The 19,597-nt window shown below is 43.2% G+C and overlaps 1 protein-coding gene across 2 annotated transcripts in view; it reads left to right on the plus strand.

Annotated features, from left to right (window-relative positions):
• Nucleotides 1–470: 470 nt before the first annotated feature.
• LOC117467023 (glypican-6-like) overlaps nucleotides 471–19,597 on the plus strand; it is a 117,591-nt gene continuing 98,464 nt past the window's right edge. For both annotated transcript variants that reach the window (XM_034110579.1, XM_034110580.1), the window contains exon 1: nucleotides 471–904. In XM_034110579.1, coding sequence (XP_033966470.1) covers nucleotides 754–904 — 151 coding nt within the window. In that variant the 5' untranslated portion in view covers nucleotides 471–753. The remainder of the gene's footprint in view (nucleotides 905–19,597) is intronic.

Consider the following 19,597-nt stretch of genomic DNA (forward strand, 5'->3'; position numbering starts at 1 on the left):
ATTCAGGAAAATCCCCATCATTGGATCATACCATAAGACAATTAAATGATGTGAAGGAGCTTGGATGTCATATTTAGACACACACATTAGGTGAACAAGACATATACAAAAAAACAACAATAAGCATTTAGCATTATTGCATAATTTCCCCACATTTGTCCTCATGGTTTTAAAGATTTCCCATTTGAAACTGAGTGTACACTATACCTGATAATAACATAACACAGTCTCTTAAAACAGATTGTATTACATTCCACAGTTAACCCACCTTCCTACATAAGTAGCCATATGTGTGCAAATGTATGTATTGATTTATTTCCAAAACGTCCCTGTTGGTCTAGGTGCCACTACCAAAACGGATGAGACTGGACTCCACTCCACATTTTGTGTCCCTCTCTGGCTCCTCAGTGTATCTGATGTGAACACAGCGCTCCTCTCCACAGCAGTTTCACTTCAGCTCAGCAATCAGCGGCTTCGTCTGCTCAGCGAAGTTGAGTCGACACGCTGGGAATCGCTCTGCCTGGATTCATGTGGCACCTCCACATCTTTTCTCAACAGGGACTTTTTCTGTCATTCTCTGATAGAAACCCGTTTTTGCTTGAAATGTGTTGTTAGACACTAATAGTTGAGTTGCAACCATTAACCGCCCAGTCATTAAGTAGCCTATACCTGCGGATCTATTGCAGGGGAGTTTTCACCAGCAAGGATACTGCAGGGAACCTTAAACAATAAGGATCTTCACAGAAGTGAACAATGCTCAGACTAGGGACCATCATTTGCACTTTGTCTGTGCTGGCTATTGCAGCAAGAGCAGATTTTAAGGCACGGAACTGCAGCGAGGTGAGGGAGGCTTGTATCGGGAAAGGCTTCAGTTTCGCACATGTTCCTCTTCAGGAGATCCCAGGTAAGTGCCACCAGTCAATGAGGCTAACGACCTGCTTAACAAGACAATATACATTTCTTTGTGAGAAAATCGAATGCTTTAAAAAAATAAATATACTTTGTTTTTATTATCAAGCTCCGTATGGTATGTTCAAAATCCCACACTTTTAATATGCAAAGTGGCTTAATAAATACACTATTACTGTAGATAATGTTGTTGGATGTTGCAACTGTAGCGGCATCAAACTAATCTGTCAAACAGCAACCCAACCACCTGTCACTCACTAAATCGCTGCAAATCAAACGGACGAAAGTTATATCAACATATTCTGCATTTACCTCCCTGGATGGTCACCAACAGCTGCTGCAGCCTCCTGCAACAAGCACCCTGCGTCTGTAAACTGCTGTAATCAGGAAAACTCCTCATTTAACACGCCTGAACCCAGTGAAAAGCAGGTTTACTGATTGTATACCCATCCTGCCATAACAATATATCATCAGGTGCATCAATACTGAATGTGTGAAGAGTGAGTGCCCCAGGCAGCTGTGGGAACGATCTGTGTCCAGTAGAGGTCTGCGACTGTACTAACCAAGCAGAGATAATGAATGATCAACTATGCAGATTAACTCCTGTCTGGCGAAAATTAAGTGATAAGGTGAAGTGGAACTGCTGGCTCTTGCAGTCCTTAATCATGAGTCAACTACATCATTACAGCCACTACTACCCTTTGGAGCAGTTATTTTAAATGACTTACATAATACATGTCCTATTAGTGTATTAAATGGACAGAGTTAATGCATAAAACGACACAATTTTAATAATGTCTAGTTAGAGCACCTACTGACTTGGGAACCAAAGTAACCTTTTTAAAAGAGAGACATTCTCAATTCATGCATATACATTTCATTTTAGCATTTCAGATCATTTAAAAATATGTCAGTCAATCCATTAAAAAATATTATTGTGTGATTTCACATGATCAGTGAAAGTCATATTTTTCTTATCATGTTAATGTGTGCAGCTGTAGAAAAGTAATTACTCCAGCTGAGTTTTCTCAGGTTGACATTGTTGTGCTTCAGGGCCAATCATTCTCTCTATAAAGCAAGAAATCTGGCACATGTATAAGGCTGCATATTTGATAGCAGGCACACCTGTTCAGAGCTGGGTTGAATAACCTACTGATTAAATCCTTTGGATCTGAGTCTCTGACATCACAACTAATCTCCTAAATGAGTGAAAAATGCAATCTCTCTCATCTCCGAGCGTTGTCACCCTGAATAAACGTCTTTTGATGTGGTCTTTGAATGAGTCATAACCTTACGTGTCTGCAGGAGAGACAACGCATTATCAACACCTCAGCAAATTCACACAGTGATGGGCATGCCCTTCAGCCTTGGGACTTATTGCCTCTCACTCATGCAAACAATAATTGAGGTGAGACCTACCTTAACTAAGGTAAAGGTTGAGATACCTTTTATTTAAAAAGTAACAGAAGCTGAACTACATTTTCACTTTTCAAACTCTGGAGACTAATATAATGTTGAATTGGTTTTGAATTTGATCATGGATGGTACTTTTCTGTGCTATTTCCAATGGGTCTATTGAGAATAGAGTAGTATTTTGTGTGCAGTAGTCTATGGTTTAGATAAATCAGGCATTGCATATGTATGTTCTATTTCCAATTAAAGTGTACTACAAAAACTCATATACAAACAAAGATAACATATACTGTAGTTAAAAAGTGTGTGTAGGACAAAAGCAGTTCATTGCATTGAGGTATATTGTTCACATTTTGCAGGTTTTACTGACAGACATAAACACTGCACACATATGGCAGATTACATTACATACAGATTCCTAATATAAGCAGTTTATTATGTGGCACCAAAGGGGTTAAGAGTCCATGGGGCAGATGGGCAGCATCCTTACTGACGACATTACCTGGAGTTAATATTCCAGCATGCTACTTGTAGATTAGTTGGCCCTCGTGGGACTCTGTGTAGAGCGCCTCTTAAAGCTTCCCGTATAGCTTATTGTTTCTGTCAGCCTTACAGCTGCCATCACACTCTATTAACTTACTGATGATTTGGCAAAAACGTCAACCTTCATGTTACTGGTCCACCTCTACAACGATGGTTCGACTGCTGCCACATCCTTCATGTTAAATGGCTGCTCTTTGGAGTTTGATTTCTTGATATATCTGTCGTTATCCGAGACGCCAACATCAAATTGTAGTGACAACAGGATGTGTTTGTGTGTTCCTTTTTCTTTTTACATATAAGACATGAACTTAGACAGAAACCACTCGCTATCCCTTTTGACGTTACCTACTGTTTAATCCCAGATATTTTTGACTTATTCATTAAAGTAATTCCCATTATACTACTGTTAAATTATTATCACAATTACTATGTTAATGAATGATTGTTTTATTACGAGATATTTGCCTTTTTCAGATGTTTTTTTGTATTCATTCATTGTTGCCTTTCACATTTTGATTACACCATATGTTTCTGGCTAATATAAAGCACTTATTACAACCATACAAATATAATGGAGAAAAAACAGCAGGGTTTTTGTACTCGGGGCCTTTACACTGCTCAGCCACTGAAACATTATGTTCTTCTGAAGCTAAAAATGAAAGGCTTACCATCCCACACTCTGGGTCAAACAGAAGGAGCAGGTCAGGTGGAATGAAAGCATTGGTCAGTGTTATCGACAGAATGTGTTTAAGATCCAAAGCCTAAAGGCTCAGTTGGAACAGTAATTCCACAAGACTGAGGCGATGCTTCTGCCTGCTGACCAGGCCAGGCTGGAGGCTGTCAACAGCTTTGTGGTGAAGCCATTTTAAACCACGGGAGCATGAACTTTTGGATTGCTCAAGTGTTTACATATCTAAAACTGCCCAGAGCGTCTCCCCCTCCACTGCGGAACCATCACTTTAATTCCACTGTTAACAAGAGTGTCACATTTTAGCTTTTTAAATCCGCTTCTTTGCTCTGGGTAACAATCAGACCTGCACCCTGCAGTCTTAAGCCCCAGTTGTCACCAAACGTCTGAGACGAGATGGAAAGATATGGGAGTCACACTCCTGACTGCTGGATTCAGAAGAACTTCTTAGCATGTCATAGTCTATTGACGGCCGGCTCTGTTTACTCGCAGTCAGGAGATGGAGATGGGACAGAAATAACGGCGCTGATGTCTAATGTGATCCAGTGCTGCCTGCACAACATAGCAAATGATCGCTGCTGAAGCGTGTAATGTGCACAGGTTATCTTCTGTCATGTAATGGGATGGAGAGGATTAAAAAGGGCTAAATGGGAGTGCCTGCAGAGGAAATGGCCAAGTGCCCTTACAGCATAGTGCTGCTGTGATGTATCGTCCCATTATTGTGACCTTCCTGCCACTCATGCATGAGGAGAGAGACCTGGCCAAAGACGGGGATCACAGCTTCTGATGGGTTTGTGGTGTGTCTATGTTTTTTAATTTCCCTCCACAAACATCAACATCTTTGCGAAACATTTTCCGATAATTGGACTTTTAGAAGCGTGACTTATTGTTTGAGTTTGTAGCCTATTTTGTAGCGCCAGTATTTCAGGCTGCATTCTTCTACTGTATATAAAGTAATGTGAATGTGTCCTACTGAGAAGCAGAGGGGGGCACTATCATGGAGGAAGAATCCAAACAATCATCATTTTTTTCTGGCGGAAGAGGGGATTTCTCAAACGCTGCTTCCATCTCCGTGTCATCAATCATCTTCATGAATGCTAGAATGGCCTCATGATGGGCTCTCTCTGCAGGTGTTCCCTCTGAGAGCGGTAGAAAACGTTGTGTACAAGGGTTTTAGGGTTGAAGCTTTGGAAGCAGAACAACACTCTGCACTTAAAGAATATCAAAGCATAGATTATCTTATCTATGACCAAATAAAGTTTTTAATTTAAATTTGTTTTGACTTGTGTGGTACATTTATAAAATAGAACCATAAAATAGAGTTTTGTGCAGACATGTATTAGGTACTCCTGTACAATGCATTGTTATACAACTCCATATTTTTGTGTCAAAGACCCTGAAAACTTATTTTCTTAGTAAGTTTCTCAATGTTAAGTATGGGTTCCAACATGGAAACAAACTTTCTGTCAACATTTTTCTTTATTTCACAAAGATTTGTTTGTGGTTTTTCCCTTTCTATCGTTGTTGTTGCTTATGTTTCCAGCTAATTAATTGTAATCCAACTTCAGGGTGCTGATTAAGACATTTAACAAATAAGAGCTTCTGGGTGTTGAAAACTAATACATACAAAATATATGAATTTGAAGGTATTTGTCCTAACTTAAAACTTCATTTTATTCAGACATTACACACACGTGTATGGTGCTATCATTGTGAAGCTATAGTGCAGGTAACCTTTAGAGATGTGTAGTTTTGCTCTTGGGTTATACTTGATTTCATTAAATGTCTTTATATACACTGGGGACAGGAGTATTGGTTAACCTTTGGTAATGGTTGTCTTTTTTCATATTTGTTCCTACTTTGGGTACAGTATGTGTAGTACAAGTTAGTTTTAAGTCAACCTCGGCAGATATTTAGTGTCAGTCTTTGCATGGTCACATGAGTCAGACCACATGCATGAACACACTCATAAAGCCAGGCAATATATTATCTGACCAACAGTGCAAAACCCAAACTTTTGTATTCTGTCAGTCAGTTGGGAACTGACAGACTATGCTCTGGTGCTTTGTTTCGGCTTCTAAAAGCAAGATGCTGTGAATTTTGATGGATCTGGGGTTCCTTAGAAAAGGAGGGAAACTCATGTCCTCAGGGGTAGTTTTTTTTTTTAACACACTAAAAGTCGTTTCTGGATAATATTCCAAACCATAATCTTGTTTGTGACCCAGCCTTTCTGTTTATGGTTTTTGTGTCCTTCAGCAGGGTTTATGCCCAACTTTCTGTTGCTGGTTCTGAAACTTTAATAGAGCCGACACAGTTTAACACCAACATGGATTGTAGTTGGCAGTTATTAACTGCTGTATGTTTTCCTAATTCACAGAGTGAACACAGCCATAAACAATTAACGTCTGTCACAATCATCTGAGATAAATCCTCTGTGAAAAACAAGGACAATTGATTGAAGTGATTCTCCTGAGACGGCATGGCTGTTTTCATGGCTTAAGAATAATTAGAAATGCGAAAGAATGAGTGCTCCTGTTGTCAACAAGAGATTGAATAGATGTTATTTTGATGTATTAGTTCCTGTCAACAACTGCCCAATTAAATTCTAACCTGGAGCCACTGAGAAGGAGCTTTTCTATTCCTTATTTCACAAGCTGGCATAAACACATCTCCTCTAGTCACTGATTCTGTTTTTCATTTTTCAAAACACTTGACCCGTGAAGACCACACATACTAAACAATAAATGCCTGATTTGTAACAGAAACAGAAGCATTCTACTCCTTTTGGTGTATTGCAACCTATTATAATTTGTATCAACCAAAGGCAATTCATACAGGGGACATAATTCTCTTCACATACTACAAGGCTCTTAATAAACCTTTTTTATTTCCTCACTTTGGAGTGGGAGATGGATAACAGGTGTTACCTTGGATACATTCTGAGATTTATTTCACCGTCATGTTTTTTTCTCACCTGCAAATCATAAAATGTAAGATTTGCGGATGACTAGCCCCGTTAAATTGTCGAATGTCCCTTAACTGATATTTTTCTAACTTGTCAGAGTCTATTTATTTATTTTAGAATTGTTTACGCATTTCACGTAGTATATCAATGTCTCTTTTTAAGCCTTCCCTGACTTTTCATAAAACAATCCACAGGATCAATGTGAGTCTCGTCATTGACATGAGGATCAAATGTAGGCTTATGACTGTGACGTATAGCTGGTACTTTTCCCTGACACCTCATCTGCCTGGCAAAACCTAGCCATCATGAAACAAAGCCCCCTCGAATGCCTCATCGCTGTTGTTGGATCTATCTTTAGCCACACGTCTGTCACTCCTGTTGACATGATGTGCAACCGGATAGGACGCTTGCCTTTTACTCTGCTCCTGACGACGCTCAGGTGTGTTTCAGCAAGCTGCGGTGAGGATCTGTGTGTTGTACAGTTGTGTCTTCTCCCTCTCACTTAAGCAGCCTGCTCACAAGAGGACACTGTAACAAGGCAGCAGAGCTAATAATGGTCGGAGTCTGTAAACTACGCTGTAAATGCTGAGTGAAAGGTCAGTGCAGGTCTCAAGGCCCTGAAGGTCTCCAAACAGCCACCAGCTGCTGCCTGTAGTGCAGTCCTCCGCCATGCTCCACTTAACAAGTTGACGCAGAAGAGAGTGGCTTTCCTGCTCACGTCTCATTCTCAGGGGCTTCTAGGCGTGCTGCCCAAGTGGATCGAATATCCACACCGTCTTGTCATGCCTCCACTAGGCTTTTTATTACACACACTCCTCAATAAATATTAAAGCCAGACATAGTGCTACATGCACTGCATATTTGGTGCTTGTCATTCCTAAATGTGCTGCACATGGTGTTAGGGAATCCATACATTAATCTCAGCTGTAATGATATTGGTGCACCTTGCAAAAGGTATGGCACATGAATATTCCATAGGTATTTTCTCAGGGTCGTGGTTGTATATATCTTCTTGGCAAAGATTAATATGAGGGAGATCTAGCCTTTGTGTATTGTTTTACATGTATTCTCTCACTGTAACAAGTAAAGCAAGGCTAAAACAGTCTTTTAGTATTATTTATTTTGCTCATTATTTTCTCAACTAATTGTTTGGTTTGTAAAATATCAGAAGATTATCACAATCCAAAAAAAATAAACATTAATTTATTTACTTTTTCATATAACAAAAAAAGTATTTTTCACTGAAATTAACTGAAATAACAATGAAATTATTTAGATATTTACCAAATAATGTCCTTAGTTCTAGTCTATAAATTACATGTTAGTTGTTAGACGCTTTTATCCAAAGCAACCTACATACTCAATACTGTGGGCAATCCCCACGGGAGCAATTTGGGGTGAAGGGTCTTGCCCAGGGACACAACGACATGCTGACTGCAATGGGGTTTGAACCTGTGCTCCCATGATCCGAACACCAACGCACTAGTTCACTGCGCCACAGCCTCTCCGAAGAAATGTGTTCAATCAGTCACCCTTAACTTGTATGGCCTCATCTTCTGTAGATGACTAGAATACCAACACCTTTCATATTTGAACGAAAATGAGTAATTGCTAAATCAAAGATGGTTCTATATTCAAGAGCCACAGTGAAGCCCAGTTTCTGGGAACAATTACCTTTTTTATAGAAATATATTGTCTATAAAAACCGATTCCTCCTCTACTACTTCTTCAAAGCCTCTACACATTTTTTTTCTGCAGTGACAGGGGCGACTTATGCAATTTTATATATTTTTCTCCTCAACGAGATTTCTTTATCGTAAATGTAAACATATTTCAATATGAATCACCACACCGTTGAGGAAACATTTGGCTGTTTTATCATATACACAGCTTTGCACATGGCATGTTGCTGTGAAATATCTTGACATATTAAAAAGAAAATACTGACACATTTGCGAGGGGTATGAAACTGTTCCAACATCTTTATTCTTGTCCTTTTTCCCTTCACGCTGACTCTCTTGAGGATGTAGAATGCCATCATACCATTGTACTGTGCTGCTTTTATTGTAGACTGTTTTATGTCGGTGAGAATTCATTTCTCTTGAACCTGTCCTCATTCACCCAAGGACATACTCCCCTATATCAGCATCCCCCAGTTATTTAAAACATGAGCATGCCTTTCATTATGACTTCTGACATGACCCAAAATGTGATGGGAATAATGTCATTCAATTTTGATTGATGCAAGTTCGAACTTGAGCGAGAAACTTGTCTATTCTGTACACAAAACCCTCTGGAGACACTATTATGTAAGTGTAAGGGAAGACTGTGTGTAGTGCAAACATGTATAGGTGCATGCTGATTCATATGCTTTCAATTCCATCCTCATTTGCTGTGGTTGTTAAGGAACTCAGCGTCTGATTAGTTAGGGGAAATGTTTCAGTAAAACAGAAACAATTTACATTGACTGCCTTGGATGTCTGAAAGCATACAACAACGAGTGGATATGAAAAGTGTTGGATATAACAGCAATGTAAAGCAACCAGTAGTTTAACTATTTTATTACAAGGTAAAACGATTGTTGATCTTTATCATTTATATATGTGATTATCATGAAGCCTGATAATTACATGCATGTTAATTTATTCATTCGTCTATATCCAACCACCCACTTACATTGGAAGTTAGACTAATTAATTAGTTGATTTGGTCATGCATTTTCTCATTTATTCATAGTTGGTCTGCTCATGGATATGTCTGAAGACATCACACTTAGACAGCATCCTTAAACAGCCTCCTCTCTACAGTGTTTAAAGTGCATGCCGCTTTGTGTTGTGTCCGTGCTTTGGATTCAATAATGTGACTAAAATAGCCTTGTCTCAAATAGGCCAGCCAAAATCACTTTAGCTCAGATTTTTCTAAAATGTTTAGCAGGACATCTTCCACTGAGAATCTCTCAAGCTCATTAGCTAGAAGCTTTAAAGAAGCCGTATAAAAGCTTATATGATAACAGAGAGTTAGAATTGAAATCAGTGCAATACTTTTGTATGTAGCTCTAACTGGTCCAGGCCGATTCTGTTGCCCATCTGGCATTGGATTAGACCAGTGGTTCTCAAACTTTTTCTGTCAGGCCCCCCCCTGTCACAGTCTTAAGGAGAACCCAAATGCAGCACTCGAGAAACCAAGGAGAATTGGTAATATCCTTTATTGGAGATTCCACTGGATCGGAGGAATACCAACCGGGCAGTATAACGCACCGGAGGACAGCGGGCAGAAGGTGAGTCAGGGACAGGCAGAGGGTCAGGGAGTAAGCGAGGCGGTCAGCGTGGATACAGGCAGGGTCGGATAACAGGCCAGGCAGGATAGTCGAGGGACAGGCAGGATCAGGAAACAGGCAGAGCAGGCAGGTCGGGGACAGGCAGGGTCGGAACCGGGTAGGCAATCTAGTGTTGAACGCGGGAGAGACAAGCATGAGGCAAAGTACAATCTGGCAAAGAGTGTGTGTCAGGTGCGAGTTTAAATACTGGCAGAAGCTAATGGGTGCAGAAGAGAAAGAGAGTGAGTTAACGAGTGGGTGTGGAAAACAGGTGAGACAGGTGAATGGAAAACTACTGGTGAATGATGGAGCAGACTATGACAGAACCCCCCCCTTAATGGACGGCTCCTGACGTCCCTAAATGCTAATCTACAGATGAAGGTGGGAGGTGGGATTAGTACTCATCTGAAAAAGTTCTTTCCGCCTCCCTCTCCTGCCCCCTGTGGGAATCTGCATCTTCATCAGAAGCCTGCCCCTCGCTGTCCTCCTCTGACGAGCTGACGGTAAGAGGAGAGACTCTCCCTGTGTCTCTGCCCGTCAACGTGACGGTCTTAGACGGTTGCTCGGGATTACGCCGATGGAACTCCCTGATGAGCCGGGGGTCCAACACATGACGAGCTGGAACCCAACACCTCTCCTCAGGGCCGTAACCCTTCCAGTCCACCAGGTACTGGACTCCTCTTCCTCTGCGACGGGAACGAAGAAGTCGTCGGAGAGTGTACGTAGGCCCGCCGTCAATCATCCGGGGGGGTGGTGGGGGAGGGATCGCAGGAACCAAGGCACTCTCTCGGACAGGTTTGATCCTGGAAACGTGGAAGGTGGGATGGATCCGCAGAGTCCGAGGCAGTCTTAGCCTTACTGCTGCGGGATTGATTATTCTGACAATCTCAAACGGTCCAATGAATTTAGGTGCAAGTTTCTTTGAATCCACCCGTAAAGGAATATCCCGGGAGGAAAGCCATACCTTTTGGCCCACCTGGTAGACAGGTGCTTCAGAACGTCGGCGGTTGGCAGAGGAGGCGTACCGGTTGGCCGAACAGACGAGAGTTCTCCGGGCTTGATTCCAGGTCTGTCGACAACGACGGATGAAAGCCTGGACGGACGGACAGGTAACCTCCCTCTCCAGGGCCGGAAACAGAGGGGGTTGAAGCCCGTAAGCACACTGAAATGGGGACAGCTTGGTGGCCGAACTGACCAGAGTGTTGTGGGCGTACTCGACCCAGAGCAGCTGTTTAGCCCAGGCCGCTGGGTTCTTGGAGACTATACATCGTAAGGTTGTCTCCATCTCCTGGTTCTTTCTTTCTGTCTGACCGTTGGACTGCGGATGGAAACCGGATGACAGACTGACCGTGGCCCCAAGGAGCGTGCAGAATTCCCTCCAGAACACCGAGGTAAATTGAGGACCACGATCGGAAACCACATCAGTAGGCAGCCCATGGAGCCGGAACACATGGAGCAGGACCAGCTCTGCCGTCTCTTTAGCTGAGGGGAGCTTGGGTATCGGCACAAATGAGCCATCTTACTGAATCGGTCTACCACCGTCAAGATGGCAGTGTGTCCGTTGGACGGTGGCAGACCAGTAACAAAGTCCAAAGAAATGTGAGACCAGGGGCGATGAGGGATAGGCAGAGGTCGTAGGAGACCAGCAGGAGCTTGGTGAGAAGACTTGTTCTGATTGCAAACGGGGCAGGCATTAACAAATTCCCTGGTGTCCTCCTTAAGTGTTGCCCACCAGAACCTTTGCTGGACTACCTCCCATGTGCGTTGGATCCCAGGATGGCAGGTGAGTCTGGAGTTATGAGCCAACTGGAGAACATCAGACCTCAACGTCTGCGGAACGAACAGGCGGTTCGGAGGACAGGCACTGGGTCCCGGCTGGTCCTGCTGGGCAGCCTTGACCCTCTCCTCCACCTCCCAGATGAGGGCGGCGACGAGCTGAGAAGTCGGAAGGATGGTGTCCAAGCCCCTGGGAATGTTACCTCCCTCTCCAAACTGACGAGAAAGAGCATCAGCCTTAATGTTCCGAGAACCAGGGCGGTAGGAGAGGGAGAAATTGAACCTAGTGAAGAAAGGGCCCATCTAGCCTGTCGGGAATTCAGTCTGCGGGCCGACCGGATGTACTCCAAATTCTTGTGGTCGGTCCACACCAGGAAAGGTTGACTGGTCCCCTCGAGCCAGTGACGCCACTCCTCCAGAGCCAACTTCACTGCTAGCAGCTCCCGGTTTCCCACATCATAATTCCTTTCCGCTGGAGTCAAACGCTTTGAAAAGAAAGCACAGGGATGGAGTTTTTGGCTGTCCATTGCTCGCTGAGACAGGATGGCTCCCACCCCCATATCAGAAGCATCCACCTCCAAAACAAACTGTCTTACAGGATCGGGTACTCGGAGGATGGGGCCGGAGGTGAACCTCGCCTTAAGGTTCTGGAATGCCTCCTCAGCCGAGGAGGACCACTGGAACATGACCTTAGAGGAGGTCAGGGCTGTGAGAGGAGCGGCCAAGGTACTGTATCCACGAATGAACCTCCGGTAGAAGTTGGCGAACCCGAGGAACTGTTGTAGCCGTTTCCGGGAATCTGGAACCGGCCAGGAAGTGACTGCATCAACCTTGGCAGGATCCATCTCGATGCTCCCTTGTCCCACGATGTATCCCAGAAAAGAGACAGAGGATGTGTGAAACTCGCACTTCTCCGTTTTAACAAACAGCGAGTTCTCGAGTAATCTCCTGAGAACCGCCTGGACGTGGTGCACGTGTTCTTTCAGTGTCTTGGAAAAGATCAGGATGTCATCCAAGTACACAAACACGTGTCGGTCCAACATGTCTCGGAGCACATCATTTACCAACGCCTGGAATACTGCAGGGGAGTTGGTAAGCCCAAAAGGCATGACTAGGTACTCGTAGTGCCCCGAGGTGGTGTTGAAGGCGGTCTTCCACTCATCCCCCTCGCGAATACGTACCAAGTGGTACGCGTTACGCAAGTCCAGCTTCGTGAATATGGTTGCTCCCTGCAACAACTCAAATGCAGAAGAGATAAGAGGCAGTGGGTATCGATTCTTGATTGTAATGTTATTAAGACCCCGAAAGTCGATACAGGGCCTTAGGGTCTTGTCTTTCTTCTCTACAAAGAAGAACCCTGCGCCAGCAGGTGATGAGGACGGGCGAATAATCCCAGCCGCCAGAGCGTCATTGATATAAGTCTCCATGGAAACTCTTTCCGGAGCAGACAGGGAGTACAATCGACCCCTGGGAGGGCTGGTGCCGGGATGCAGGTCGATGGCACAGTCGTAGGGCCGGTGTGGTGGTAGGGAAGTAGCCCTCGACTTGCTGAATACTTCCTTGAAGTCCAGATATTCCGGTGGAACTCCTGTAACATCCAGAACTTGGCTGGGGTTCCCCGAGCGTTGAGGCGCGGCAGCCTGTTTCAGACAGATCTGATGACAAGAGGGGCTCCATCCCAAAATGGCTCCCGTCTCCCAGTCAATGTTAGGGTTGTGGCGGCGGAGCCATGGGTAACCCAGGATAAGCGGGATATGTGGAGACCGGAGAACATGAAACTGAATAGTCTCGTGATGGTTCCCAGACAGGAGCATGTGAACGGGTACAGTCTGATGAGTCACTGTCCCCAGCAGGTGACCGTCTAAGGCGTTGGCTGGAACTGGGCGAGATAAGGGAACCCGGTCTATACCCAACTGCAGCATAAGCTCTTCATCCATAATACTCGCGTCCGAACCAGAGTCAATAAAAACTGCAAGAGCCTGAGAGCTATCCGGCAATAGCAACCTGGCGTGGCTCAATGGTCTCTGAGTGGGAACAAATCCAGGGGTTTGGCTCACCAGTATGTTCCCCATTACTGCTGAGCCTTGCCTTTTACCGGGCAGTGAGAAACGAAATGGCCGGCCCGGCCGCAGTAGAGACACAGGTTACGACGTCTGCGATGCTCACGTTCCTCCAAAGTGAGGTTGGTGCGACCCACCTGCATGGGCTCATCCCCCCCTGGTTGCGGCTCTGGAGTGAGGTGAGGAGTCGCAGCCAAACTCGGACGTCGGGGCACCCAGGCATGTTGAACTTCCGCCGATCGTCGCTCCCGTCTCCGTGTCTGGATGCGCCGATCCATGCGGGAAGTCAGTTCAATCAACCCATCCAGTGAATTGGGCAAATCAAACGACACAAGCTCATCTTTGATGTAATCCGCCAACCCACGCAGATAGGCGTCACACTGGGCTGCAGAATTCCAGTTGCTGAGGCGGCTCCGGGTGCGAAACTCAATGGCATAATCCACTATAGATCCATTACCCTGGCTCAGGTTCAATAGTCCTCCTGCAGCGTCTGGTCATGTGAAGATGTAGCATGATGAGCCTCGGTGGCCAGGGCGGCTATCGAGGCTTCCTGCCTCTGGAGAGCGTCCTCAACTCTCTCGAAACGGTCTCTTGGTGAAGAGGAGTGCGCTGGGTCCATGTTCTGGCCAGATTGTTCTGTCACAGTCTTAAGGAGAACCCAAATGCAGCACTCGAGAAACCAAGGAGAATTGGTAATATCCTTTATTGGAGATTCCACTGGATCGGAGGAATACCAACCGGGCAGTATAACGCACCGGAGGACAGCGGGCAGAAGGTGAGTCAGGGACAGGCAGAGGGTCAGGGAGTAAGCGAGGCGGTCAGCGTGGATACAGGCAGGGTCGGATAACAGGCCAGGCAGGATAGTCGAGGGACAGGCAGGATCAGGAAACAGGCAGAGCAGGCAGGTCGGGGACAGGCAGGGTCGGAACCGGGTAGGCAATCTAGTGTTGAACGCGGGAGAGACAAGCATGAGGCAAAGTACAATCTGGCAAAGAGTGTGTGTCAGGTGCGAGTTTAAATACTGGCAGAAGCTAATGGGTGCAGAAGAGAAAGAGAGTGAGTTAACGAGTGGGTGTGGAAAACAGGTGAGACAGGTGAATGGAAAACTACTGGTGAATGATGGAGCAGACTATGACACCCCCTTTGGAGAAAAAAAAAAGTCGGGCCGCCCCAACACAAATAGTCAGGCTCAGTGGCGGCGCCAGAGATTTCTTTTGGGGCTGCTGTGCGGTAGCTTGACGTTTCATAGAGGGTGCTCAAACATTTAGGGTTTCCCATTAATGTACCGGTCGCTACAGTTGAATTTTCTACTGCAACACTCCCCACGCACACACACAGTGTACCCGCGACTGTTACAATGAAGGCTCGATAATCAGCTCACGGCATATAGGTGTAAGCAGGGGATTTATTTTTAAAAATTGAAGTTAAAAGCATCAATCTGGTGCACTTTGAGAGCAAAATGAAGAGATCTATGAATACCTCTCTCAACACCCATTTGAAACAGAACTGTTAACAGATTTACTTTTTCTTTCTGGATATTTTACAAATCACCCTTTTAAACTTTATCCTTGTTTTACTGTCATATAGTATTCCATACCTGTTTTTAATTTATTCTCTTATTTTTTTATAACTATAATGATCATATAAACGTGTGCCTCAGAAATAATTGTTTACATTAATGGTGACCAAAACATTTGAGACCCACTGAGATAACACTGAGAGAGTCCTTTAGCTCACTGAGTCTCTCAGTCTGACAGGAGAGGACTCTCCTCCACTTTGTTGTTGAAAAAACTCCTTATATTCGTTAGCGTAGCTCGCTAGCACCAGAAGCTAACAACAACGATCTCCGGTACCGGTGCGCTCTCTCTCTTTCGCTCACGCACACAAAATGGCTCGTTCCACACACACAGAGCCGAGCTTTAATGAAACACAGAGACCCAGACGTAATAGTACTGTACTGCATCATATTATTTTTGAATCAATAACTTTTCAAATTATGATTTTTTTAAATGTTTTAATCTTTTACATTTTTTTATATAACCATTTTTCCTCCTGGTCTCTCGCGAGTGATGTGAAAAGGAGCAGAAACTGCAATGACACTAAAAAAGCTTATCTTATTAGGTTTGAGTGTGGCTCCAAGTGTTTTGTCCGTATCTGGGCGAGCTCGACTGACGCTGACGTCATTGTTTTATCAGAAACATGGCTAAACAAATCTATTTTGGCCTCTGACATTGCCTTAAATGGTTTTAATGTGTATCGTACCGACTGGCCTAATAAAGGTGGTGGCGTTGCCATTTATGTTAAGAATAAGTTCAGTGTAACCACATTAGTTTCCAAATCGATCAGTAAGCAATTTGAATTTTTAGCCATAAATATAGAAGTGGCAAAGGGTCAACAGGTCATGGTAGTGAGTTGTTACAGACCCCCCTCAGCTGTCAAAGACTACTTGGAGATTTTAACTGGGACTGGTTAACTGCAGTGTCAGAGGATTTTAAAAACCTTTGTATCTCTTTAAATGTTACTCAGATTGTGGACAGTCCTACTCACCCTAACATTAAGTCCCCTAATAAATCCTCCCTAATTGATCTCATTTTAACTAATGTTCCCCATAAATATTCTTCTGTGGGAGTAATTGCAAATGATCTGAGTGATCACTGTGTTGTAGCCACAATTAGGGACACTAAGGTCCAAAAGGTTAAACCTCGCATTATCATTAAGAGAGACAAAAAACATTTTGTGGAGCAGGGTTTTGTGCATGATCTGTTTGATTTTGATTGGGGTAAAATCGATCTGTGTGCTGATGTAGAAACCGCATGGTCTTATTTTTATCTTTGTTTTATGGAGATCATTGATAGACATGCACCCCTGCGTACATTTAGAGTAAAGGGATGAGACAATCCTTGGTTTTCTGCTAATCTGTCCAGTCTCCTTCATGAGAGAAACAAGGCCTGGGCAAAGGCTAGGCAATCAGACTCAGAGGTAGAATGGCTGCGTTTTAGGCAGCTAAGGAATAGCTTCACATCGCAAATCAAAAGTGCTATCTGACTATCTGTCAGTAACCACAAAGAATCTGAATAATCCTGGAAAATGTTGGAAAGCCATTACATCGTTATCCACCAGCGATATCCGTAATGAGCTACCTCCGTGCATTACCACAGCATCTGGCACTATATCGGACAGGGCTACTATGCTAAATTGCTTTAATGAGCATTTTGTGTCCTGTGGTTCTCTATTTGATTCTGTCACTAACTCTGCTTCTGTGAACACTACAGTATGTGACTCTGAAAAACGTCTGTTGGAAAACCCTTTTAGTTTTACCCCTTTTACTGTTGATGTTCTTCGTGAAGCTTTAACCAAGTTAGATCCTAAGAAACCGGCTGGCCCGGACAACGTAGAACCTTTCTTTTTAAAGATAGCTGCAGATTTTATTGCTCCACCTCTCACTACTCTTTTTAACCTCTCCCTCAGCACTAACACAATTCCAAAATTGTGGAAGTCAGCGTATGTCCTGCCTTTGCTAAAAGGAGGGGAGGCCACCTTATTAGATAACTATAGGCTAATCTCTAAGTTGTCAGTTCTGGCTAAGGTTCTTGAATGCTTAGTGAGTGAACAGGTAAAGGTGTTTTATGTACAAATGATATCCTGTCTAAACATCAGTCAGGCTTCAGAAAGCAACACAGCACCATCACTGCCACAATGAAAGTGGTGAATGATGTGGCAAGTGTTTTAGATAATAAGCAGAGTTGTGCAGCTCTATTTATTGACCTTTCAAAAGCGTTTGACACCGTCGATCATCACATTTTAAAGCAGAGGCTAGCCAGTATAGGCATGTCCAGCCATGCAGTGGGGTGGTTTGTAAACTACCTCTCTGAAAGGTCCCAATGTGTTCATTTTGATGGGCTGTCTTCTGAGTGGTTGAACATTGCAAATGGTGTTCCCCAAGGTTCTGTTTTAGGTCCACTTTTATTCTCCATCTACATCAACAGTTTAGGTGAAAATGTGGATGAAGCTACTTTACATTTTTATGCGGATGATACCGTGATGTACTGTGCAGGTCCCTCCATTAAGGAGGCTGGTGTTAAATTACAGGCTGTTTTTAACATTATTCAGACTCAGCTCTCTGAACTAAAGCTTCTTTTAAATGTTGAGAAAACCAAGGTAATGCTCTTTTCTAAAGCTAAAAAGACACCAGAGCCTGTTTTAGATATTGTAATTACGCAAGGAATAAAACTTGAAGTTGTTACCTGTTACAAATACCTTGGTATCTGGCTTGATGATTGTCTCACTTTTAAACTTCATGTCAATAACCTGCTTAAAAAGCTGAGGGTTAGGCTAGGTTTCTTCTACAGGAACAAGTCCTGTTTCTCGCTTGAGGCCAGGAAAAGGCTAGTCACTGCGACCTTTTTACCTGTGCTGGACTATGGGGATCTGGTCTATATGAATGCACATGCCAATTGCCTGATCATGTTAGATGCTGCGTATCACAGTGCACTGCGATTTGTGACTAACTGTAAAGCATTAACCCATCACTGTACCCTGTATGCAAGGGCTGGTTTGCTTTCACTAACTGTACGGAGGCTCAGTCACTGGTACATTTTATATACAAAGCCATGTTAGGGAAACTTCCATCTTAAATCTGCTCCATGATCTCACGGAAAATTGTAGGTGGCTACTGCCTGAGATCGAATGCTGTGGTTTTATTAAATGTGCCAACTGCTAGGACTGTCTTAGGGAAGACAGCTTTTAGATGCGCAGCTCCTCTGTCTTGGAATAGTCTGCAAATTAAATGGAAACTGAACAATCTGGTGCCACTAAATGTTTTTAAAGCTCGGTTGGATGCTACTCAATCGGAAGCTATTGGTACCTGTTCATGTGGATAATTATGTAAATGATGCTGTATGATGTCCTTTTGTTGTTCTATTTATGTTTATATGTTTCATGTGGAACTACTTGAGCAGGTCTCCCTTGAAAAAGAGATCAATGATCTCAATGGGATTTATCTGTATAAATAAAGGTTTGAGATTAAATGAAAAGCTATGTCTTTAGACAGTGAAGGTCTTAGTTGTGTTCATTGCTTCCTCCTTATAATTGTCTTCCCTTCTACATTTATGCAGGGACAATCATATAAACCTAATAGAAATTCTAAATCAAAGAGTATAAAGAAATAATTAGATTCAAACATGTGTTATATTTACTTTACTTTTTTAACAATGACTTTCACATTTTGGAACATGCATGGGGTTTAGGTATTATCGCAGAATTAGAGATATACCATAAGTAAATGAAGTAATGAGAATATCTAAAAACAGGTATCATAAAAAAAAATCTAATCTGTAGGATTATACACTATAACAGGAATCTTTGACCTGGTGAATGATGGGGAAATGATTACCAATGTTTACAACAAAGGACATTATAAGTGTATTACATTTGCAGTGCATACATCTCTTCTCTTTCGACTCCACTTCGAGCGATAGAACTATTAACAAAGCACTTATATACTAACAAAGGACTAGCTTATCTAAAGCCAGTTGAGTAGCACTTGAAATGTTTTTGTTCTATGAAACCTGATGTACTTATATGATTCTGTTTTCTTCAAGTTTGTATTTTGTTGGTCGAACGCACTTATTGTAAGTCACTTTGGATAAAAGCGTCAGCTACATGCAATGTAATGTAATGCAATAAATAAATCAATGAGATCCTACTAACAGAAGAAAGGTATGCATCAACATGTTAGCAGAAGCAGTAAGAAGGCAGAATACATTTCTTTTTTCCGCCTCATCATTAGTGATAACAAGGTAAATTACAGACATGGGAGTGACGTGAAGTACTGTAATTGCGACTCATGATGATAGCTCGCATACAAAGGCGTTAATAAATGTGCAAGCATAAACCTCTATCATTAACTCTCAGTTTTATGTTTTTTG

Source organism: Pseudochaenichthys georgianus, chromosome 21 (genome assembly GCF_902827115.2).
Source record: "Pseudochaenichthys georgianus chromosome 21, fPseGeo1.2, whole genome shotgun sequence".
In the NCBI taxonomy this organism is placed as follows: Eukaryota; Metazoa; Chordata; class Actinopteri; order Perciformes; family Channichthyidae; genus Pseudochaenichthys; species Pseudochaenichthys georgianus.